This window comes from Cottoperca gobio, chromosome 16, assembly GCF_900634415.1.
Source record: "Cottoperca gobio chromosome 16, fCotGob3.1, whole genome shotgun sequence".
Taxonomy (NCBI): domain Eukaryota; kingdom Metazoa; phylum Chordata; class Actinopteri; order Perciformes; family Bovichtidae; genus Cottoperca; species Cottoperca gobio.
The window spans coordinates 16,499,867-16,520,044 of record NC_041370.1 but is presented as its reverse complement, the minus strand read 5'-3'; the positions used below and the strand labels follow the sequence as shown (position 1 = coordinate 16,520,044).

The 20,178-nt window shown below is 39.8% G+C and overlaps 1 protein-coding gene across 2 annotated transcripts; it reads right to left on the bottom strand.

Moving 5' to 3' along the window:
* Positions 1–961: 961 nt before the first annotated feature.
* Positions 962–11,976, bottom strand: tent4a (terminal nucleotidyltransferase 4A). 2 transcript variants are annotated; one of them, XM_029452344.1, is made up of 12 exons: positions 11,056–11,976; positions 10,485–10,608; positions 9,085–9,131; positions 7,346–7,466; positions 6,702–6,809; positions 6,491–6,619; positions 6,091–6,304; positions 5,540–5,666; positions 4,391–4,494; positions 4,056–4,231; positions 3,710–3,847; positions 962–3,457 (listed from the first exon to the last, which is right to left on the bottom strand). In XM_029452344.1, exons 1-12 carry the CDS (start codon positions 11,745–11,747, stop codon positions 3,023–3,025), a joined length of 2,415 nt encoding a protein of 804 aa, XP_029308204.1. In that variant the 5' UTR covers positions 11,748–11,976; the 3' UTR covers positions 962–3,022. The 2 variants fall into 2 exon arrangements, with proteins under 2 accessions (XP_029308204.1, XP_029308205.1); XM_029452345.1 differs by having other exon boundaries at positions 4,056–4,225.
* Between the last annotated feature and the right edge of the window lie 8,202 nt (positions 11,977–20,178).

Sequence of the window (20,178 nt, the reverse complement as noted above, 5' to 3'; positions counted from 1 at the left end):
TCTGAACACTGACGAGATAGGTACCAAGGTTGAGCTCTGTGTGTGTGCGCATGTCACGTGAATTTGTATCGGCAAATTTTCAATATGGGATCAATGCTTTCCTGCCAATGTAACGTGGTTAATATATCCCTCAGGAACAAAGCGAATTTCTAACGACATTATGAACTATAGCCTGCCCCAAAGCATCACTGCTATTTAATCATCAATGAGGACAGATCCAAGAAATTGGACGAGGACATGAAGACTGGATCTAATTTCCTATTGCCTTAGTCAGCGACTTTGAGTCAAGAAAGGCTAAAAGGGGTCTCCGTGAGGACACTTTTCTTCCCCTTGGTTTTAATTGGAATAAAATGACAACCGTTATGGCCACTAACCCTCCAATGATTGAGCCTTCAGAGAAGTGATTTTGTTCAAGGCCTCTCCATCATGTTCTACTTCCTTGCACCCTGCTGACAATCTGAAAGGTAATGGATTAGATTCAGCTAAAGCATGCAATGATCCAACAGTGCCACCCACCAGAGACCATGCGGTATTACAACACAGCAGATCAGTGCTGGTGCTCTTCAGTGTCCCTACTTATGTTGAACCAAGAGTACAGCATGATCAAGAATGAGGTAATGTCTGTACTGTACATGTGTTGCCCCGGTAGGTCACCTACGAGAATGGGTGGCCCATGTACAAAGGCAAAGTACTTACTGCAGCGACACGGGGACGACACACACACACACACGTGGCCCTTTGCTGCATGTCTTCCCCGTTCTTTGTACGGCTGTTCTATTCATTAAAAAAAATTTTTAATTTTTTTTTTTAAAAAACACACACACACACACACACATATCTTTAAGTTCAAAGTTACCCTCAACAATCTTTAAAATAATATCCCTTTCACCATTAAGCCACAATGTACTGACAGCACATGAGTGGGTTAACGAACACAAAATTCACAAACTTAAACAGGAAATGGAGTTTTAAAATGTTTATTAAAAAAATAGAAAACTTACATAAAAAAAACAAGGTATACATCTATACGTCAGTCATTTACACCTAACAACCCATTTGAGCTGGGGATTTGGTTCATGGCGATATGATGAAACAACCCATCGATTATACTCTACGGCTTGATAAAAGCGGTATTGAAATGAGGACATGCTACTAACAGTATCATGTTGAGTCCATCAGATTGGTGTGCAGGGTGTTACAATAATCACAGACTTTTAAAACATAGGACCTTTACCAAGTTTTGGTTGTTAATGACTCTACCAAAACTCCAGTAATGGTGAATCTGTGACATCCCAAGCTCAAGTCCTCTTATGGATTGCAGTGTAAATTATTTAGCTTTGAAACCTTGTCTTACAAGATGTAGAAATACTGACTTTAAATATGGTTGAGGAAAATCTCTGAAATGGAAGACCTCTTGCCTTTTATAATCAAGTATTGAATTTATAAATAAAAAATAAATGTTGTGATGTTAATGTTAACAATCATTGACTGCAGTAAGAGTCTACTTCTGGAGCATACACCTAGAAACTGGGTGTAAAAGTAAAAAGCCAAGTAAACCTGACAGTGCTTCTGGAAACAAATGGAACAGAAAGCTGGCTACGTACAGGAAAAAGGGCAAATTTGGTCATTTAAGAAGGCATTTAACCTGTTGCTTTAACAGAATCAAAAAGGAGATAAGGCAGAGAAAAAAAAAAGCACTTTGCTGGTATTAAGTAGCACCAACTATTTTTGAAATGACATGAGTAAACACTGCTTAAGGTGCATTTCCTACAGTCTATCAAGAGGAAATGCACCCAAATAAAGGTCAAACTACTGAAAGTGATACGAGTAGTGGTGATAAAACATTTGGACAGGTAGTTGGCAAAATTTCAAGTGATCATAATACAATGGTAAATCATGTCATTTTTGGCACATTTTTTCATGTTGCTTTACCATAGCTCCCCCTTCTGTTGGAAAGCTGCAAACACACACACACACACACACACACACACACACACACACACACACACCTTCAAAAGGCCCTTAAGTCCATCTATTGCACAGATCAATGTTTAGAAAAAGAACCATACTTACATTAGGGGAGCACCCCTAAAATTAAACTAAAATGTGAAATAAATTAAATAAAAGCAATTATTGCACATGAACGCAACAAACATAAAATAAGGTGGCAATGTTTACAATACAAAAAGATAATAGTGCCAATGTGAACAAAAAAAAAGCCCTCAGTGACAAAACAAGAGAACAAATGACCAACACACAAAAAAGAAACGCTTGGTACATTCAAACAAGTCATCACAGTTTAAGCACTTGAGACAAGGTCCGTTTTGTGCCGTCACACCAAAAACATCAAGTCAGCGTTGCGCTGCATAGGTAGAAAGGTAGTGCTTCGCTTCGGTCCAGAGTACAATTCGTAGATTATAGTCCAAGCTGTAAGAGCTCCGAATCAAGAGCATAGACAATAAGGAGTTGCATTCAGAAGACCAGTTGAGCCCAAACCCTGATCAAAAAAGGCCCAATAAGAGTCAAAACTTCAAGAAAGACCAGGTTTGATAAACCAGTTCAGTACTATGGCACATCATGTTTCCTAAAAAAAGTGTTCAAGTTGCATGGAAACTCAATACTTGACTGAACTCTTAAGCCAACCAGTAAGTCTTTAGCTGCTTAAAAAGTGACACTGATGAGAAGACAAATTATGTGCTGGTGTGCATCAAATTTAGAGGAAGGGCCTTATCAGACCGATGTAGCAAAATGAGCACAGTTAGGACTTTAGGCCTTTTACGGTCTTCATTTGCCTGCGAGAGCCTTGTAGCATCACTTAGTGCTTGCACAATGCTAGCAAAGATCAATCATTTGACACCTTTGCAGACCACTTCAATTGACTTGTGAATTCCAGAACAAAGTAAGTGCGTTTTTGAGAGTCTCCAACAAAAAACACAGGTGCATAATGAATGCTTTACATCTCCTCAACACAGAGACTCATGATGTGCTCCGTGAGGCCCATCATGCCAGTCAAGCAAGTCTCTCATCTGCTCTGGTTAAGAGCAGGAAGAGTGTTGCTCTTCTTGCGCCGCCAGGTGTTACGGTTGTACTGCTGCTGGTTCCTGAAACCTGGTGACGTGTTCTGACCCTGGGGAACAAACTGCCGCTGGGGACTGAAGTTACCTTGAGAGTGACTTTGACCTCTAAGACCACCACCTTGGTTGTGCTTGAAGCCAATTTTGTCCGGCTCAAGTGAGCTATGGGAATTTGATCTCATAGTGTAGGTGTGGCTATGATGTCCTGCCATCTGAGGGTGGTGGAGCTGGTGGAGGGGGCTTGTGGAGTTAGTGTGCTGGGAGATGTGTGCAGCCTGTGACATGTGACGGTGCACAACACTGACCGAAGGTGGATTCTCATGGTAGAAGTGGCAATCGGAGAGCGAGGGGATGGTTAGGCTTTCTGGAAGGGACATCTGGACCTAGAAAATAAAAAGCAGAATATACAATCAGAAGTCTACCAAATGTTTTATACATACATACATACATACATACATACATACATACATACATACATGACAATGCAAAATATTATATACCCATATTTAACATGTGCATCATCCAAGTGAATTTTAGAACACAAAAAGTTTCACACTGCCTGAATTAAAGAAACGTTAGTGACATGTTTTTGCGCAACCTGTAAATTGGTGGGAAAGAAATAAACTCCAACAGACCTGCGGCGTGGTGTGGATAAAGCCTGTTGAATGTGTGCTCCTCAGGTCCGTAGCCATCTGGATTACTGAATGGACTGAGGTCATGGTGAGAGGGTGGAGTTGGATAGCAGTATTACTGTTCAAAGGAGAATCAGACTCCTGGAAGAAAAGACAGGCATTAAAAAAAGTTGCACCTGAAAATAAAACTGGACAAATGGCAGACTGTATAATAGTTGCTATGATCACGTTATTCTGACAATGATCTTTGTGATCGCATGCAAACTAATTCAATACACAGTTAAAGTTGTTGTGAACCAGTGAAACATTTACTAGATCAGGGACTCATCAGTTCATGGTTTGGCCTTACTATGTCACTTCCAGAGGAGGAGGAGAGTGAGCATGCAGAGGATGATGATGAGTGGTGTTGAGGGCTGGGGAGGAACACTGGAGAAGGTGAGGGTGAGTCAGCACTGAGGGGGGAGGAAGTATCTCTCTGATCTTCCACAGAAACCAGCATCAGCCTGGAAAGGTCCCGCTCTATATCTAGGACCAAACCGAATACTACAGTTTATAAAAGTATGAGCTCAATTGACAGCATCAGGTATATTCACCACATACTTTGATTCTTAAGATGAAAAAGCATTTTGTCACCATCATGAATACAACTATAGGCTAAATGTTACAAGGTTCACACAAAGTTACCACAGTTCTCCAGCTTGGCATACTGCTTGGTTCCCCACTTCTTAATTGTCCAGTCCCTGTAGGCCAACACCTCTGGGCTGACTTTGAGGATGCGTCCTAAAGTACTGCAACACAGAGAGAGGTGGAGTTCATAGTGCTGTCAGGACAAACTGAAAACTTGTGCAGAGAACAAACATCACAAAAAATAAATAAAAATAAAAATACTGCATGAAGCAATTTACATGTATAAATCACCGTTGATTGCCAATGTGTGAACGGGTTGTAATGCAACTTAAAAACTGAGAACGTTCCAGACTTTCCATGTAAAGAACCAGTGTCATTTTTTGGGGGGAAAATCCAAAAGGATGTGACATTTATGCGTGCTCCAGTGAGCCTCTATTCAGGTGCCCGATAGCACCAACAGTGTGTAGCCAACGTAGCAAAATACTGTCTTGAGTGGACAACGTCAGCTAATTGATGATCTGGTTGATAAGTTGGCTAGCTTGCCTTGTGCAAATTACTTTATCAGCTAACGTTACAAAGCAACCAACAGCAGAGCCATGGAGCTATAGCTATGTTGCAGCTAGCTAGCTACCTGTTGCTTTTTTACTGGCCAATGCAAAATACTATTTTTAGTGGATATGTTAGTTTGCTAGCTTGCCAAATTATTTCACCAGTCAACATTATCCATGACAATAACTTGTGTATTATGACAAACGGTGCCAATTTTGGCCAACTATAAATGACATAACGGTACAAAGCAAATAAGGTGTACAACTAACGATTGCTTTGCGATGCAAAAGCATGAGTGCTCAACTAGCCAACTGTAACCTAAGCTACGGTTAGCCAGCTAGCTGTAACTTAGTAACATCGCATGGATCTGGCGTTGGTTGCTTCCTTCTTAAAGTTAGCAGGAAAAGTATTTTGCAAACAGCAAGCTAGTTAGTTATCATTGAGTCAATAGTACAAAAAAATAAAAACATTAAAGATATTTAGACTGTAATGTCATGTCTCCGTTTTGGCCGATGCCGAGGGTGCTTGCTTGTACCTACAGAGTGCGAGCACAAGTAGCAGGATGCTGACTGCAGTTCACTTAACGGCCATTACAACAAGGATTTTCTGATCCTTATAGTACCTTTAAGAAATGTTTTAAATTATAAAGAAACCAACCTGTCATACTCTTTGTTGGGGTAAGCACGTGCAAGAGGAGACACTCCATGACTCAGCACCATGTAGGCAAAGTCAAACACCTGCTTGACTTGCAGGACACCATACGAACTCCTGCCAACATCGTTCCCTGTGAAAATCACAAAATATGGACAAAAACAATATATGGAGATTTTAAACTAGAGCAACTTTGGACAATACAATATAAACACAAACTCCAACCTGGTTCTAATCCAGTTCAATCTGTGACCGCACTAGCCATAAAAAAAGAGCCAGATTCCATCCTTCTCTAGAGCAGGGTTTGACCATCAAATCAAGATCAACTATGCTTCTACATTTTGAAACCAACTCAAAACAGTCTGACATACTTTGCTTCTCCATTTTTTAAAGTGTATTGCACAACAGCTCTAAACAATGTTGACACCATTTGTAATAATTTTCCATGTAGATGCCCTAATAGCAGATGATAAATGTTTGCTACTACATTGATGTCACACCCCCTATATGAATGGGTGAATTGATCAAGTCATTTATTCATCAAATCCCACTCTGACCTGGCTGTATTGGGTCTTCTATGCAGAGCATGGATGGCCTATTTCCACTCCCCGTGGCTTTGAGCATTTCCTCCTTGGACAGGTAAGTCCCTCCATTCTTCACCCTGATGCCGGTCTTTATGTAGTTGAAATCGCGGCCATACAGCTCAAAGAACTCGATCAGCAGGATGCCCAAGTTGATGTTGGCACGCCGCGTGTCGATTCGAGGGTGTAACTGGGATAAGCAGAACTTATTATCGACACTTTGTAACCAAATCCAGCCAGGTTGAAATCAGTTCCCTGATGGACAGCACAGCACAGCAGGAAATATTAAACTTATTGTAATATTTCATATCAAGTAACACTGTGCACTAAGATGAAACATCACCAATCAAAAAGAGCAGTATTTAAGTATATGTACCTGCAGGAAACTGATGGCCATTAGTATAAGGCTGTAAGAGCTGATGCCTCCAGTGAAGACTTCATTCAGATCCCTCTGCAGTAGGAACTGCTTCAGGACGAAGATCAGAGGCGGCAGAACGGTGTACTTCTACAAGATAGAAAGAAAAACATAAGAAACAAACCAGAAATGGCCAGTTTGTGTTGACAGCATCAAGGGTTAAAAGGTTTACCTTAAGATCGCTTTTGATGAAATGTGCCGCTTTAACCGCAGTCTCTACGTTGAAGCTGATGTCCACTTTTATCTCCGTTTCATGGTCAGTAAGCTTGATGATTGGCACCTGAGGACAGGTCGCAGAGTTAATTGAATCAAGCCAAAAAGGTGGTTGAACCAATCAACATTTCATGACTCATAAGTAATACACATTAAATTAAATAATAACACAACCTCTTCCGTTAGGTCATTACATTTAAAAAATAATAATTAAACCTGAAGGCTAAACGCCCAAATATATGGATTGAAGCAGAAAATGTCGTTAGATAAAACATTTTGTGAATATTGGAAATGACTACATCTATATTTTTTCAATTATGTTTTTACTTTTGGACTTCCCAACACTCTGGAGTAAGTGAAAATGTTTAGATCACACGAGAGAGAAACAATCCTACGCAGCAAACACAGGAATCTAAATTCTACAAATAGTACAACACTTAGTAGTGCATCATAATATTCATCTGCAACTGTGGACAAACACTGGCTTAGACAGATAGCTTTGAACTATTCTGTACAGCCCTGTTGATTCAGAACTAATATATTAGTTGTTGGTCCCAAAAGTGACAAAAAGAAAAGACACTCAGCCCTCTCGTGGTGACTTACTGTAGCTTTATCGAGGACCTTGATGGGATACGGACCAGACACATTGTGTTTCTTCAGGGCTTGTTCCAGTTCCTGCAGTGGGAGATGGTCCCACTTTCCAAACACCACCAGGTCAATGTCACTGAGAAAACAAACAAAGTACTTTGTCTTTAAAAAGTTATTTTCTCGAGTATTCAGTCTACAGCAGTGTTTCTCAAACTTTTTCAGACCAAGGACCACTTAACCAATAAAAAAAAATACCACTCCAACAATATATTACAAATGACAGCCTAATAATGAGCTTTATGTGACCTCTATATCGCTCGTTCACACATTAAAATCAACAATACAAATACAACTACGGATTCTACAAGTATTTCGTTCATATGCGATTTAAAACAGCAAGATCGTTTACTACTGAGAGATACGCAAAATGCAAAATGTGAGGGCGCCTTCGTCATGCGTTTCTTAAGTTCATCACATTCTCTAAAAAAAATTTGATGTATTCACTGTGATATTTTCTCTTCACTTTAGCGCTGGACTTTCCGCGTTCAAGCCGAGTTTCACAGCTTTCAGCCGGGTGGTGATTGGACGGTAAACGGCTCTCCTGGGACTCCGTAACGTACACAAAACCACTTGTAGCTGCTGAACCACCTGCATCAGGACGATGTACCTTCACTGTCGCGGCAGATTATTGATTTAATTTTAACTGACTTAACTACAGCCATCGATCAATCTCGTCAGTTGACCGCGGCTCACATTGACCATCACATCATTTATGACGTAAGATCATAAAACGAACCTATATAGCTACGCTACATCTATGCTACACTCTAGTCTATACTAGTCATTTGTAAACAGAAACACTTTAAACTTATATGTTCATTTCAAATGTGACATTTTAACAATATCCTCATGGACCACTGACCACTCTTTGAGACTGGTCTACAGTAATGCAGAGGTCACTGAAAACACAACATACAGGGCAAGTTTTATGATGTGTAACCAATTCAGGCTTTTGGGAAAGGTTGTGGAAGCACAATTTGACAGATTAAGACTTTTAGAAGAACAAGAGTGCAGTGAAGCAATACATTTAGTCTCTAACTGAGAACAAAAAAAAGGTCCTTGACCACCTTTCAATGCACATTTTCTTCTCAAACATTGTGTAACTAAACAAAAGTACCTTAATGAATTAAGATAGAAAGAAGCCTTCATTTCAGGAAAGGAGTTCATCATGTGGTCATCTTTAAGATCTGGTCTTAATTCATTATCAATGTTACTGATCGTGGAGTTTGGCACAGATGAATGAGTGTTAAGTGAAAAAGGTGTGATGTTGCAACAATCGCATTAAACACCTGCCTTATTTTCCCACTCAGAAAATCCCTGCATTGAATGCTACACTGATAAATAACTTTAACAGCGTTATTTGGAAATGACTTAACTCCTGTATATTTGCACAATATGCTGAAATCAAATAACCCAGTAACCCTCACAACAGCAAGGCCTTGAGAAACTCACTATATACAAAAACACAATGACAGCACAGGACAAAAAGTAAAATCTGAATTGCTGAACAGCAATTCTTACCACTGTATGGTATCATGTTACTGAAGCACTCTGACAAAAGTGAAGATAAACATACCCTACCAAAAATAGTGATCCTACTTCCTGAACGAGAGCATTTAAAAAGAGACATTTAAAGAGTTTCCCCATATAAAAAAGGTCAGACCATACACAGAAGATGCACAAACAAATGTTACCTCGTTGGAAGATAAAGTCCTGTGCTGAAGCTGCCAAATATCTCCACCTGCAAAGTTCAAGACAAATTAATACAAGCCTGATTTAAGTCTCAACGCATTACTCATGTTTTAGCTAGTTTGACCTTTATGCATGTTGGCAGTTTAGCTGTACTGCTGTCCTACATGCTTTCTCTCATCATAGCCAAGGGGTCAGGGGAGAATTAAAAAGGATTTAGTGGAAATATTTTAAAGTGTTTCTGTAAAAGTTGAATTCTGCACCTTAGTTTGAAGTCGGAAATGCTATGAAAAGCCTAATGCTAGTTCAAAAAGGTGACACACAGATCTCTGTAGGACACAGGCAGTGTCATTTCTGTATTGTGGTATTAGATATTATTACAGACAGTCTTATGTCCGCTTTAATGTTAAACAACCTTATTTCCTGCTCAGTTTCCAAAGCAAACATTTGCACCACCGCAAAGGTTGCAGTCCAATGAATTGGTCTTTTGAGGAAAGTGCGGCCCAGTGAGACTTCTCTAGGCTATGATTAGCTCAAAATGTTTATAATGTTAACCAAAAAAAATACCATTAGTTACAAAGTAAACTCCGCTTAACTCCGTTGGCAACATACAATGGAAAATAATTCACTAACATTACTTTAGGAAAGCAAGCGACATGAATAATGATTACATCTTTTCAACTGTTTGGACGTGCGGCGTAAAAAAGGCTGACGACTGCCTACAGCGTGGTTAAACAGGATACATGAAGGGCAGTAAACCTTCAGACACTAACTGCTGAACTTATAAGACAATAATTGATTTAAACAGTTCATAGCAGCGTTGCAAAGCAATAACCTAAAGTCAATAAACGCCATAAAATGTCGTATTAAAAAGCAAGGTTACATTATAACAACCTGCAAATCAAAGAGAAAGAGTACTCAAAAAGTAAATGAAACTTAATTAAAAATCCTGATGTAGAAATGTTTTCTAAAATGTTTAAATGTGTTAAAGTAAAATGTGAGTCCTGGGTGGGGAAGAAGGCAGTAGAAGCCTACTGCTTAGGATTGTCTTGTTCCACTCTCATAAGGTGTTAAGAGGTACCATTTAAAAGCAGATACACAGTTCAATACAACTCCAATGATTACCATTCCTTCTAAAGCCTGTAATGGTCAGTCTGATTAGACAGGGTGTCAGAGAAGTGGCGATTCAACACAATCGCTTAAGTTAAAAGTGAACAAAAAGCAAAAAACACTCTTAAACTGATTTAAGTGTCTGAATCATTCCATGTACTGTTGCTGTGGAGGACTTGTGACCTTTCAGGACCATGACAGTCAACTACACATTACCCAACACTGGTTAAAAGGAGGTTACGAGTTAAATACTTGAGCAGCAGGAAGCTGAAACATATACTGGCTATACACTCACCCGTGCTGTGGGCCACAATTCCTTAATGACACTTTCTATTCTGTTCACGACATCCCTTCTCATGGCCTCCTCCTCTGGTCGAGGTGACATAAAGTTGAAAAAGTCTAAGATTTCTTCATGAAGACTGAAATAAATCAAGGGACAGAGTACAGGACACATGGAATCATGGACTGAACAGGGTGAGCGCTACACAGTATGACTATGACAGTATACATTTCAGAAAAATTAAATAAAAGCATGAAAATAATTAGGCCTTGGCCTAATGAAGACTATACTTCTGGAAATGCACAAAAAGGAAATGTTTGAAGCACTGGAAAAAGACCCAATGAAGAAGATTGATGCCTCAAATACATCGGTGTTCACAGAAACTTAAAGTTCATTATAAACTACTTAAAGTGCTCAAAAAACTGACTAACATGCACATTTAGATGCAGTAGTTTGGTTGGGAACACAACTGATGATTTGTTTCCGTTTAAATGTGATTTGTTAAAGAACTACATTTATATTGCAATGTACGGTGAGAAAAGGCTCAATTGTGAATATTTGTAACAACCTCTCCTCATCTCCTTACCCATTAATACCCGGGCTGTACCGCCTGGTTTTCCACAGGCTACAAGAAGAGTCTACATGGTGTCCATTGCAGGACAGGAGCGGGTTGATGCCGTGGAAAGTGTTGGCTCGGTTCAGATGCCTCCTGCGGCCGGATGACTGTGACTGATAGTGGTGGTGCTTGTTCCCATGCTGATTTTTCATCCCAGTGGGGGTGTGGCCGCCAGATTGTTGCATGCTGCGACAGTGTTGCTGAACAGTGTGGAGAGGCGGAGGGGGCAGTTGCCGTCTGAGATTGTTCTCGTTCAACTCGTGCTCGCCGTAGTGTAAAAAACGGTTGGCATCTTCTGCGACGTTCAAATTATCGATTTGCAGAGAGGAGCCGGAAGGCGAAGAGCTCTCGGCCTCAGAGTCCAGAGAGGAGGAGGACGGCGACAACGAGCCCTTCCTCCGGACATTTCCCCTCTCTCCGCCGCCGTCTCGCTTCGGCAGTTTCCCAAACACACACCCCGGCTGCAGTGCTACATTTTTGCAATACTCGCCGTTTGACTCTGTGGAGTTTGCATTTTGCGCTGCAATGTTGCGTTGGTGGTGAAGGTGGTTGTCGATGCCGGAGTTTGCTCCAAATCCCTGAGAGGTTTCCCAAATGTGCATCCACAGGGAATTGGCAGGTCCCTTCTGCTCTGGCTGGATCCAAGCGGTCCTGGGATCCATTGGAGTCGAGTTGGTGGAGAACCTCTTCACGGGGAAATGGCGAGCACTTTCGCAAATTAAACACTCGGCACTCAACACATAAATCCTACCGCGGTGATTTACTTGTTATCTTCGAATTGCTTCATGTCCAGAAATTGGTTTGGTTTTTCAAGCGGCTTATCCAACTCCACTCCCCATGTAAACCAGCCAATATGGCGCACCCAGCAGCACGGATCAGCGTCTACGCATGTCTGAGGGATTTAAATCTTTGAACACACCCCCCGAGACTGAATGATGCGTCAAGTCAACCATTCACAGGCAAGATAAACCGGAAGCTAAACAATCTAATTACCCCCCCCCCCCCCTTTAAAATCATAATACAACAAAATTAAAAAGGAGTAAACATATATTTACATTACTAACACCATATTAATAATGCCCGTTTTTCTCAATGTTTGTTCATTCATGTGAATTTCTAAGGCTGTTGCCATGAACATCTTTACAAACATTATCTCATGATTAATAAGCCATTTTAGATTGAACACTATATACTTTCTTACATATATGTCTAAGAGATGTTTGCATAGTCACAATTAAAGAAATACAAAGTTGAACCATTTCAAAAAAGGACTTTCCACCTCTGCAATATAATATATATATATAACAAATTCTTTATTGATTATATAGTTTGTTAAAAAGAAATGTAAAACTCCCAGTTGAGAATTTATTTCAAACTCCTGTCTTAAGCCGTTTTCTCATTCAGGATTTATTTAAAATATTGTTTTTTTTACATTTGTACAATTTGCTCTTAAACGATTGTTTTCTTGACATAAGTAGTAGGTAGTCATACAGTCTATGGCAGGAGTATTCAACTAAAATTCAAAGAGGTCCAGTTAGAGAAAACTTCATCACGCAAAGGTCCGCAACATCATAATGTCTAACTTGCATTATGAATTGGTGTGATATATATATATATATATATATATATATATATATATATATATATATATATATATATATATATATATAGATATAGAAGTAACCTAGTAGCTGTATCAACGTCTGCATGTAATGAACAACTGACTGTCAAATCTAATAAAGAAAGTACAATTCAAAAATATTTTGACAATATTTATTGTCACTTAACATTGAACTATACAGATATATAATACTATAGATATGTATAATGTTCTTCTTGGGCTGCATTTAAAAATAAAATTGAGAAAATAAATAAAATAGCTTTTGAAAAATTGTGCATCTTAAAATAAAGTGCTTAATTTTAGAAAAATAAAATAAAGTGCAGCAGCAGCTTGAGTTTCCCTTTTTTCTTTGTTAACTGTTTCACATCTTGATTTAATCATTTCAACCTAACAGGTCTTCACAGTAAACTTTTGTGTCTTTGTTGAATAACCTTACATAAACTAACAGCTGAGCATTGTCAGAAACATCAGTGGACTCATCTACAGCTAATCCGTATCGGAAAATCGTCCGTATCGTTCGGTGTCTGGGTCCGGACTCAGGTCGCGGTCCGCCTGTTAGTGACCTATGTCATACACGGTTTAATACACTGTTAAGTCATTACGTAAAAGTAAAGTGTAATGGAAAAATACTTCATGGCTTTAACTCCTTCACTGCTCTGTGTCTCTTGTCTTCCCGTCCTCCTCATATTCATGCAAGGGGCCAAGACTTGACCTTTCTCATGTCTTAGGTGTGTGTATTAGAGAGAGACAGTGTAGAAGTGGGGTTGTGCCTGACACTAAGATTTAAATTGCTTAAGGCCAGGTTTGTCTTGAATCTAGTTGTGACAGTGCTTCTCTCCTTACCCCATGTCTTGACCCCCTTGGGTCACCCGGGGTGCAAAGAGGCCACCTTTCCCCCACTGCACTCATGGCCTGACAGACCTCCGTGCTGCAGAAAGCCCTTTCATAATAAAATACTCAAAGACAAACTTTCTATCTTTTGATCATCTTTGGTAACAGAATTTCCACCACAAAAGCTTAAAATGCGACTACGAGTACCAAACCCGGCACTCTGATTAGGTTTAAACATGTACAACTGTAAATCAGTACTTCAGCAAGCTAACTTAAGTCTAGAGTACATTTCTATAAAAGGTTAATAGGTTGGTTAACATGTTAAACATATACAAAACTAATATAAGTAAAACAAGTTGATTAACTTGGTAAAAATATTAAACTCAAGTGAGTCATATCAGCAGAAACCTGTAAGGATGTGTGTTACACACACAAAGGAGAAGCCATACTGTGTGGACAACACACCCAGCACGTGGCGGTGTCAACACCATCTTACATGCTTTACTCTAGCCACACATGTACATCTCTAAATATATATCTACATATATACGTATACATGCACGCCTGGTATTTATCATACAGACTTATACCACCAAGATGCACTACAGAACGTCACAGGAAGTCCTTTCTCCCTGTGGCTGTAAGACTTTACAACGCATCAACCTCAGGTCGTGAGAGGGACAGAGGAGACACAGTGACCTGAGGTCCTCTCTCTCTCTCTCTCTCTCTCTCTCTCTCTCTCTCTCTCTCTCTCTCTCTCTCTCTCTCTCTCTCTCTCTCGATATTTTGCAAAACATTTTTTGCAAAACAATTATCTATCTATCTTATTGGAGGTAAACCTCTCCTTAAGCTGTTTAGCTTTTTGTTTTTTAGTCTCTTTTTAACTGTGTGTGCATATTTATAGTGCCAGTGCACAGTTAACACCCATTCATTCATGCCGGACACAAAGGTAAACCATCTGTGTATCCCGGACTTAATCATGCCGGTGGCAAAATAGCAACCCTGTTTAGATATTAATTGCATCATCATCCACTTCTCTCTACAGTCCTTCCAATGCAAAGAAATTAAGGGGGGAATAATATACTTAACACTTAACACAAAGTACAGCTGTAGCTGATATAAATGTCATTATTTTTTCAAGTATTTGGTTATAAACCAAAGTATTAGACAAATTGAAATGTTGACCGTATGATGGCACTGGATGTAGATGAAAAAGTGTATTTGTTAGTGAATATGTGGAGAAGACTAGGAGGAGGAAGGAGTTCCTGGAGGAAAGAAAGCAGAGCCAACTGAAAACAGAAATGCTTCAGTGGCAAAAGGTGATGCTCACAAGCCCCACTTGTAGTTTGAGTGCTCTGATAAAAAAGCAAGAGTAAGCCTTCTGCCCTCTGATGGGAGCCAAAGTCTGCAAAAACAAGCCCCAAATGTGAAGGTGTGTGTCATAATCCTTCCATTAGTCTGCACTGACCTTGTATTTAACTAGTTAGTTTGTATTTAATTGTAAGTAAACTTTTATTTTATTTTGTCTTTAAGAAAGAAAGAAAAAAGTCAATAAGACCCTGCAATGGATGCAGGACAGAATGAAAGTTGGACACTGGGTTGATAAGTACCAGCACCACACAGAGAAGAAGAGGGAACAACGCAGGCTCAAAGCAGAGGAGCGATACACAAACTTGACTGCCTTCAAGAATAGCCAGGCCAGCCACTATTCCCCGCTGTATTACCATTATGTTGGAGGATTTGCTCCATAGAGAAACAGCATCCTGTAAGCCAATTTCTAATTCACTTCATTTTTTTTGTTTTACAATTTACTGTGGAACATGGTGCCGCCTGCTCGGGAGAGTCAGCAGTGGTTCAGCTGGGGATCAGACGCTATATAAGCATGATGGCTACCTGCTTCTGTGGATGTGGACAGGACTCTTGTCACACTTGTGGAAGAGTCCAGTCCACTGTCAGGTAAACGGAACAGTTTATTACAAAAATTAATAACAATTCTCTGCACGAGAGGAGCCCAATTTCTTTTAAGGATGGTGTGGCTGTTAGCCTCTCTCATCGGCCCTCAGGACTCAGTCTCCTGCAATAGAATAGCTCCAGGTTACCATCATACTTGCATAGTGTTGCTGATGACCTGATTCTGTCCAGCTTTCTGAGCCCTCGCTGAGCCACTCCCGACTCTCCCCAGCAGGAGGCGCCATGACCACCGCCACAATGCCTTTCTTTGTTTGTGTGATGTATAAACTATAATAAAACTGTGTTGAAGTGAAAACCTCAAGTTGTCCTGATTACTGTTTTACATAGTGTTTAAGATGTGTTGAAATGTATTGATACACAAATGTTGGCATTGTGTGGTGAAGGAAAAAAGTAGGAAGTTAATGCTGTGAGCCAAGAAACATAATTTAAGTAAAATTCGCAATTGTTTTGTACGAATTGAGCGTAATTAACAGAAAGAGATTTCATGTGTTGATTTTGTTGGCCAGTTAATCTGGTCCTGGTTTAACCATTACAAATAATAATTAAACAAAGAATTCAAGGTTAAGTTAAAACGCATAATTCATTTTGCATGTTTAAAATAACCTGCAGAAATTGAACAGGCTCAGTGGGAGTTATCTCCACTTTTGAGAACTCTTTTGAAATCAAAACGGTAATGACTGAACAGCACAAACGACTAGTGTTTCCCCTACATTCATTCATTCATTCATACGATCATCAATATACTCTGCTGCAGTGTTTCACCGAGTGTGGGGCTCTCGCCTGAGGCGCGACCTCGCTCCCAGCAGACGCACCCGCAACGGCTGGAAATGTTGCAATTTGAGCGGATTAATTTAAGAATCTGCTTAATAAAGACGTATGGAGGACGAGGGGGAAATGGATAGAAACAGGAGGAAAACAGCAGAAAGAACTGGAGTTTCATGTGAGTTATGTGGTCAGTCAGAGAGGTTGAACTGCCACACAAACAAATAAACAAGCGGATACAAACACAACGCTGCGTCCGTTGCTAGCTAGTTTAGGGCTAATTTATGCTAACGTCGTACAGTTGGTTCTTTGGCGGTTTGCGGCAAATTCACCCGAATTTTATACATAATCGTGAGAAAGATTACTGATCGCTTTTGTTACAGCTTTTCTACTGTTATTGTCAGAGTTAAATAAGTTAAATACACGGAAAGCACAGGTCCGAGAGCGACTGAAATTGGTAGTGTTGAGGCTAAGGATGCAGTTTTCCGCTCCAAGAGCGTATCACGATAACGGGATGGAAATAAATGGATGATTACCAGCTAACACACATCTTATAACGTAGGCCTAAAGCATGATTGGAATTCTAAAGTTGCAAGACAGCAAACATTTTATCATGTAGCTTGTCTCAGACTGTTGAACAGGGTGAAAAAATAAAATATAATCAAGTTGCTTTACCTTTCTCTGTGTTGAAATACGGACGACAGCACTGCTCAAGCGTCAAATCTGGCGCCTGCAGTTCCTCCACAGAATTGGCAAATGAGACATGCTAAATCAGGGGTGCCCAAAAGATTGTGAGTGTAGTGCGGGTACATTGCGCACCGTTACTAATACTACTAATACTCACGTTTTTCGACATGCTTTTTTAGTGATCTTTTTTAACATGTTAAACTATGACTTTATTAATGATATTTTTCGACATGCTATACCAGGGGTCACTAACTGGTGGACCGACTCACCTTAAAGAAACCCGAAGATAGTGACTCAATCTAGAACACTTGTACCAACATAACGATATTGAAATGTCTTAAATTTATCCTGGAAAAAAAATTTAAATGTAAAAACCACTTAGAACTTTAGTGGAAAACATACTGTACATGACTTGTGTCATTCTGGACTCAAAATGAAAGTATTTTTCTGCAGCAGCACAATTAAATTAACATTTTGCAATATTTCGGAGAACCCGCCTCAGAGCCATATCAACCCTGTAAGAGGACAAATATCTCTCCAATTAACTTGGAATAATTGCTGCAGAAAAATCAACACTTATTAACGCAGTAAATGTAGCTGTGTGTAGTCAATTTCCTCATGGGGATCATTAAAGTTTGATACAGTCTAAGCCAAGGGTGGGCAACTGGCGGCCCTCGAGCCGCATGCGGCCCTCGCCCTCACATTGCGCGGCCCGTGTGTCAATTTCCATAAATCAATCTGTTGACGCTCCATGAGGGTGCTGTCGGAGCTCCGTGAAGGGGGGTGCAAAGTGGCCCTCTGGCAGTGAGGACACACTTTTTAGCCTGTAACATCTATGCCCCGTGAAATTCTAGTTTTTTTTTCTTTTCTTGCTTGGCACATTCACATTCCCTCCTCCCCTCTGTTTCACTCCCACACACACACACACACACACACACATGCACACACACACACACACATGCACACACAGAGAAAAAATAACACCTTAAAAATATTAACGCAGATTAATCGCGCTCCTAGATGCCCCTGACTTTTGCTCCTACAGCACAGAGCTCCGACAGAACGGCAGTGGCGGTTCTGGGGGGGCAACAGGGGCCAGTGCCCCTGTAACACAGAGCCTGGACCCACCTGTGGCCCCCTCCGAACAAAGATTGTACAATATACAAAAAGTACTGATTTTGCAATGGTCCAGGCAGGGGCGGGAATTTATTTTGATGGGCACACCATGCGGTCAATCACATGCAAGGACAGACTAGGATCATACCATTATGTGAAAGAAGGAAGGGGGGCAGACTCTCCAAAGACAGCGAGTGTAGTGGTACAGGCCAGATACACAGAGAGACGGCGGATTTAAATGCAACAGGTCGGGAGAAAGTGAAAAAATGAGCGAAAACCGAAAAAGAATCACTGCACTAAGGACTTTTATTAATTGTCATAATGTTAAGACTTTAGCCTTTATTTATTTGATCTGTTTGCTGTGGTTCTGTGTTAAGTTGTTCATTTAAAGGTTTGATTAAATGTTAAAACAATAGGAACTGTATATATTTTTTTGTAACGAAAAAAAAGCATAAAAATAAGGGTTTTATGAAAACACTGAATGAAAAATTGCTTACGAACACACAAACCATTTATAATTGCTAAATTAGGCTAAAATTAGAAGTCCAAGAAGAGCCATTTGGGAGCCATAAGAGCCATCACTAGTATGAACGGTCTGACTCGTTACCATGGGAACCTAAATAAAAACATGCATGCCATGATTGATCACTGGAGAGATGCTGTAATCAGTCAGCAACATACCAATCATGGTATTGTTTTTGTTGTGCGCAATTATTTATACTTAATTAACTAAAAATATTGAAGGCTTGAACATTGCGTCCTCTTTTGTCCCGGGTTGAATGGGCCCCTCTGACAAAACACTTGGCTCCAGCCAGGCCCCCTGAGTGATATTGGTCTAGAGCCGCCACTGCAGCACAGCGCGGAGCCCCCCCCCCTCAAGCGGGAAAAGAAAAACTCCCCAAAACTCTTTAACACAGTGGTCCTCAACCACCGGTTACCATTTTTTCCCAGATATAATACTTTTATTTTATTTCCAATCTTGATTGAAGATATGCTTCATCTCCGGCGCATAATATATTTTAGACGTGGAGGGGCATCTCATACACACTCTGGAGACCCCCCTCAGATGATGCATCAGGAGACACCAGGGGCTTTATTGTGGCAGCCCATCCAAGTCCAGCAGCAAACTTTATCTGTATATACTGTAAATGTTATACAATATTTTTCTGTTTATAATTCAATCATTCATTTCCATTCATTGAAAGGTCATTTTCTATTTAAATAATCCCTTTTCTAAATTAATAAATCATATGTACTAAATAAATTCTTCTTGAACCTTGAAATCAATTAATCAATCATTTACTAAGTTTTCATTAATTTTCATTTATAGTTCATGTAAATTTAATACACAGTATATTCATCATTGTATATATTTGTTATGAACGTGACACAATAGGTGGGACTCAAAAGCAACAACTCAAGACGAGGTTTCAAAAGTAAAAAGGTCTTTACTGAAGATCGTTATAAATAACAAAAAATCACTCACTGAGGAAAAACATGGACAAAAGGAATTGCAAAAAATATGAACAAAACTAAACTTGATTTAGGCAATATTCTACAATAGTTTACAGATTCAAAAACACTGGCTCTCTTAGTGGTAAGACACAAGATGAACTGGCACAAGATAAAGGGAGACAAGGACTATATACCCACACACACACAAGGTAATGGGAAACAGGTGGCAACAATCAAACAGGCGGGAAACCTTACAGACAGGAAGTGCTCTGAAACGAGAGGGAAAGGTAATTACAAAATAAAACAGGAAGTGCAATGACACAGTGCATGATGGGACGAGACATGAGTGACTGTAACTTAAGTGAACAATGAGACAAGATCAATCAATCAAAAACACTTTATTGTCATTTAGAGATTATACAATGTACAATTCAAATGAAATTTCGTTGTCCTGGCTTACTGTAAAAGTGGTCATAAATATTTAAAAGTGTCGTGGTGCTGATGCATGAATAGAAATGTGTACTTAACATATAAATGTACTTTATAAAAATAACATATATACACTCTATAAAATTAAGATTAAATTAAGAGTTCTTAGAGGAGTTCACATCACATTGTTATTTCTGGTTCAACAGTCTGACGGTTTGGGG

Coding starts and splice junctions, on each gene's coding strand:
- tent4a (XM_029452344.1), bottom strand. CDS start 11,747: ATGGATCCCAGGACCGCTTGGATCCAGCCAGAGCAGAAGGGACCTGCC. Junction 5,667..6,090: donor AGAAGACCCAATACAGCCAG/GTCAGAGTGGGA, acceptor TGATTTTCACAG/GGAACGATGTTGGCAGGAGT. Junction 3,848..4,055: donor CCTCCTCTGGAAGTGACATA/GTAAGGCCAAAC, acceptor CTTTTCTTCCAG/GAGTCTGATTCTCCTTTGAA.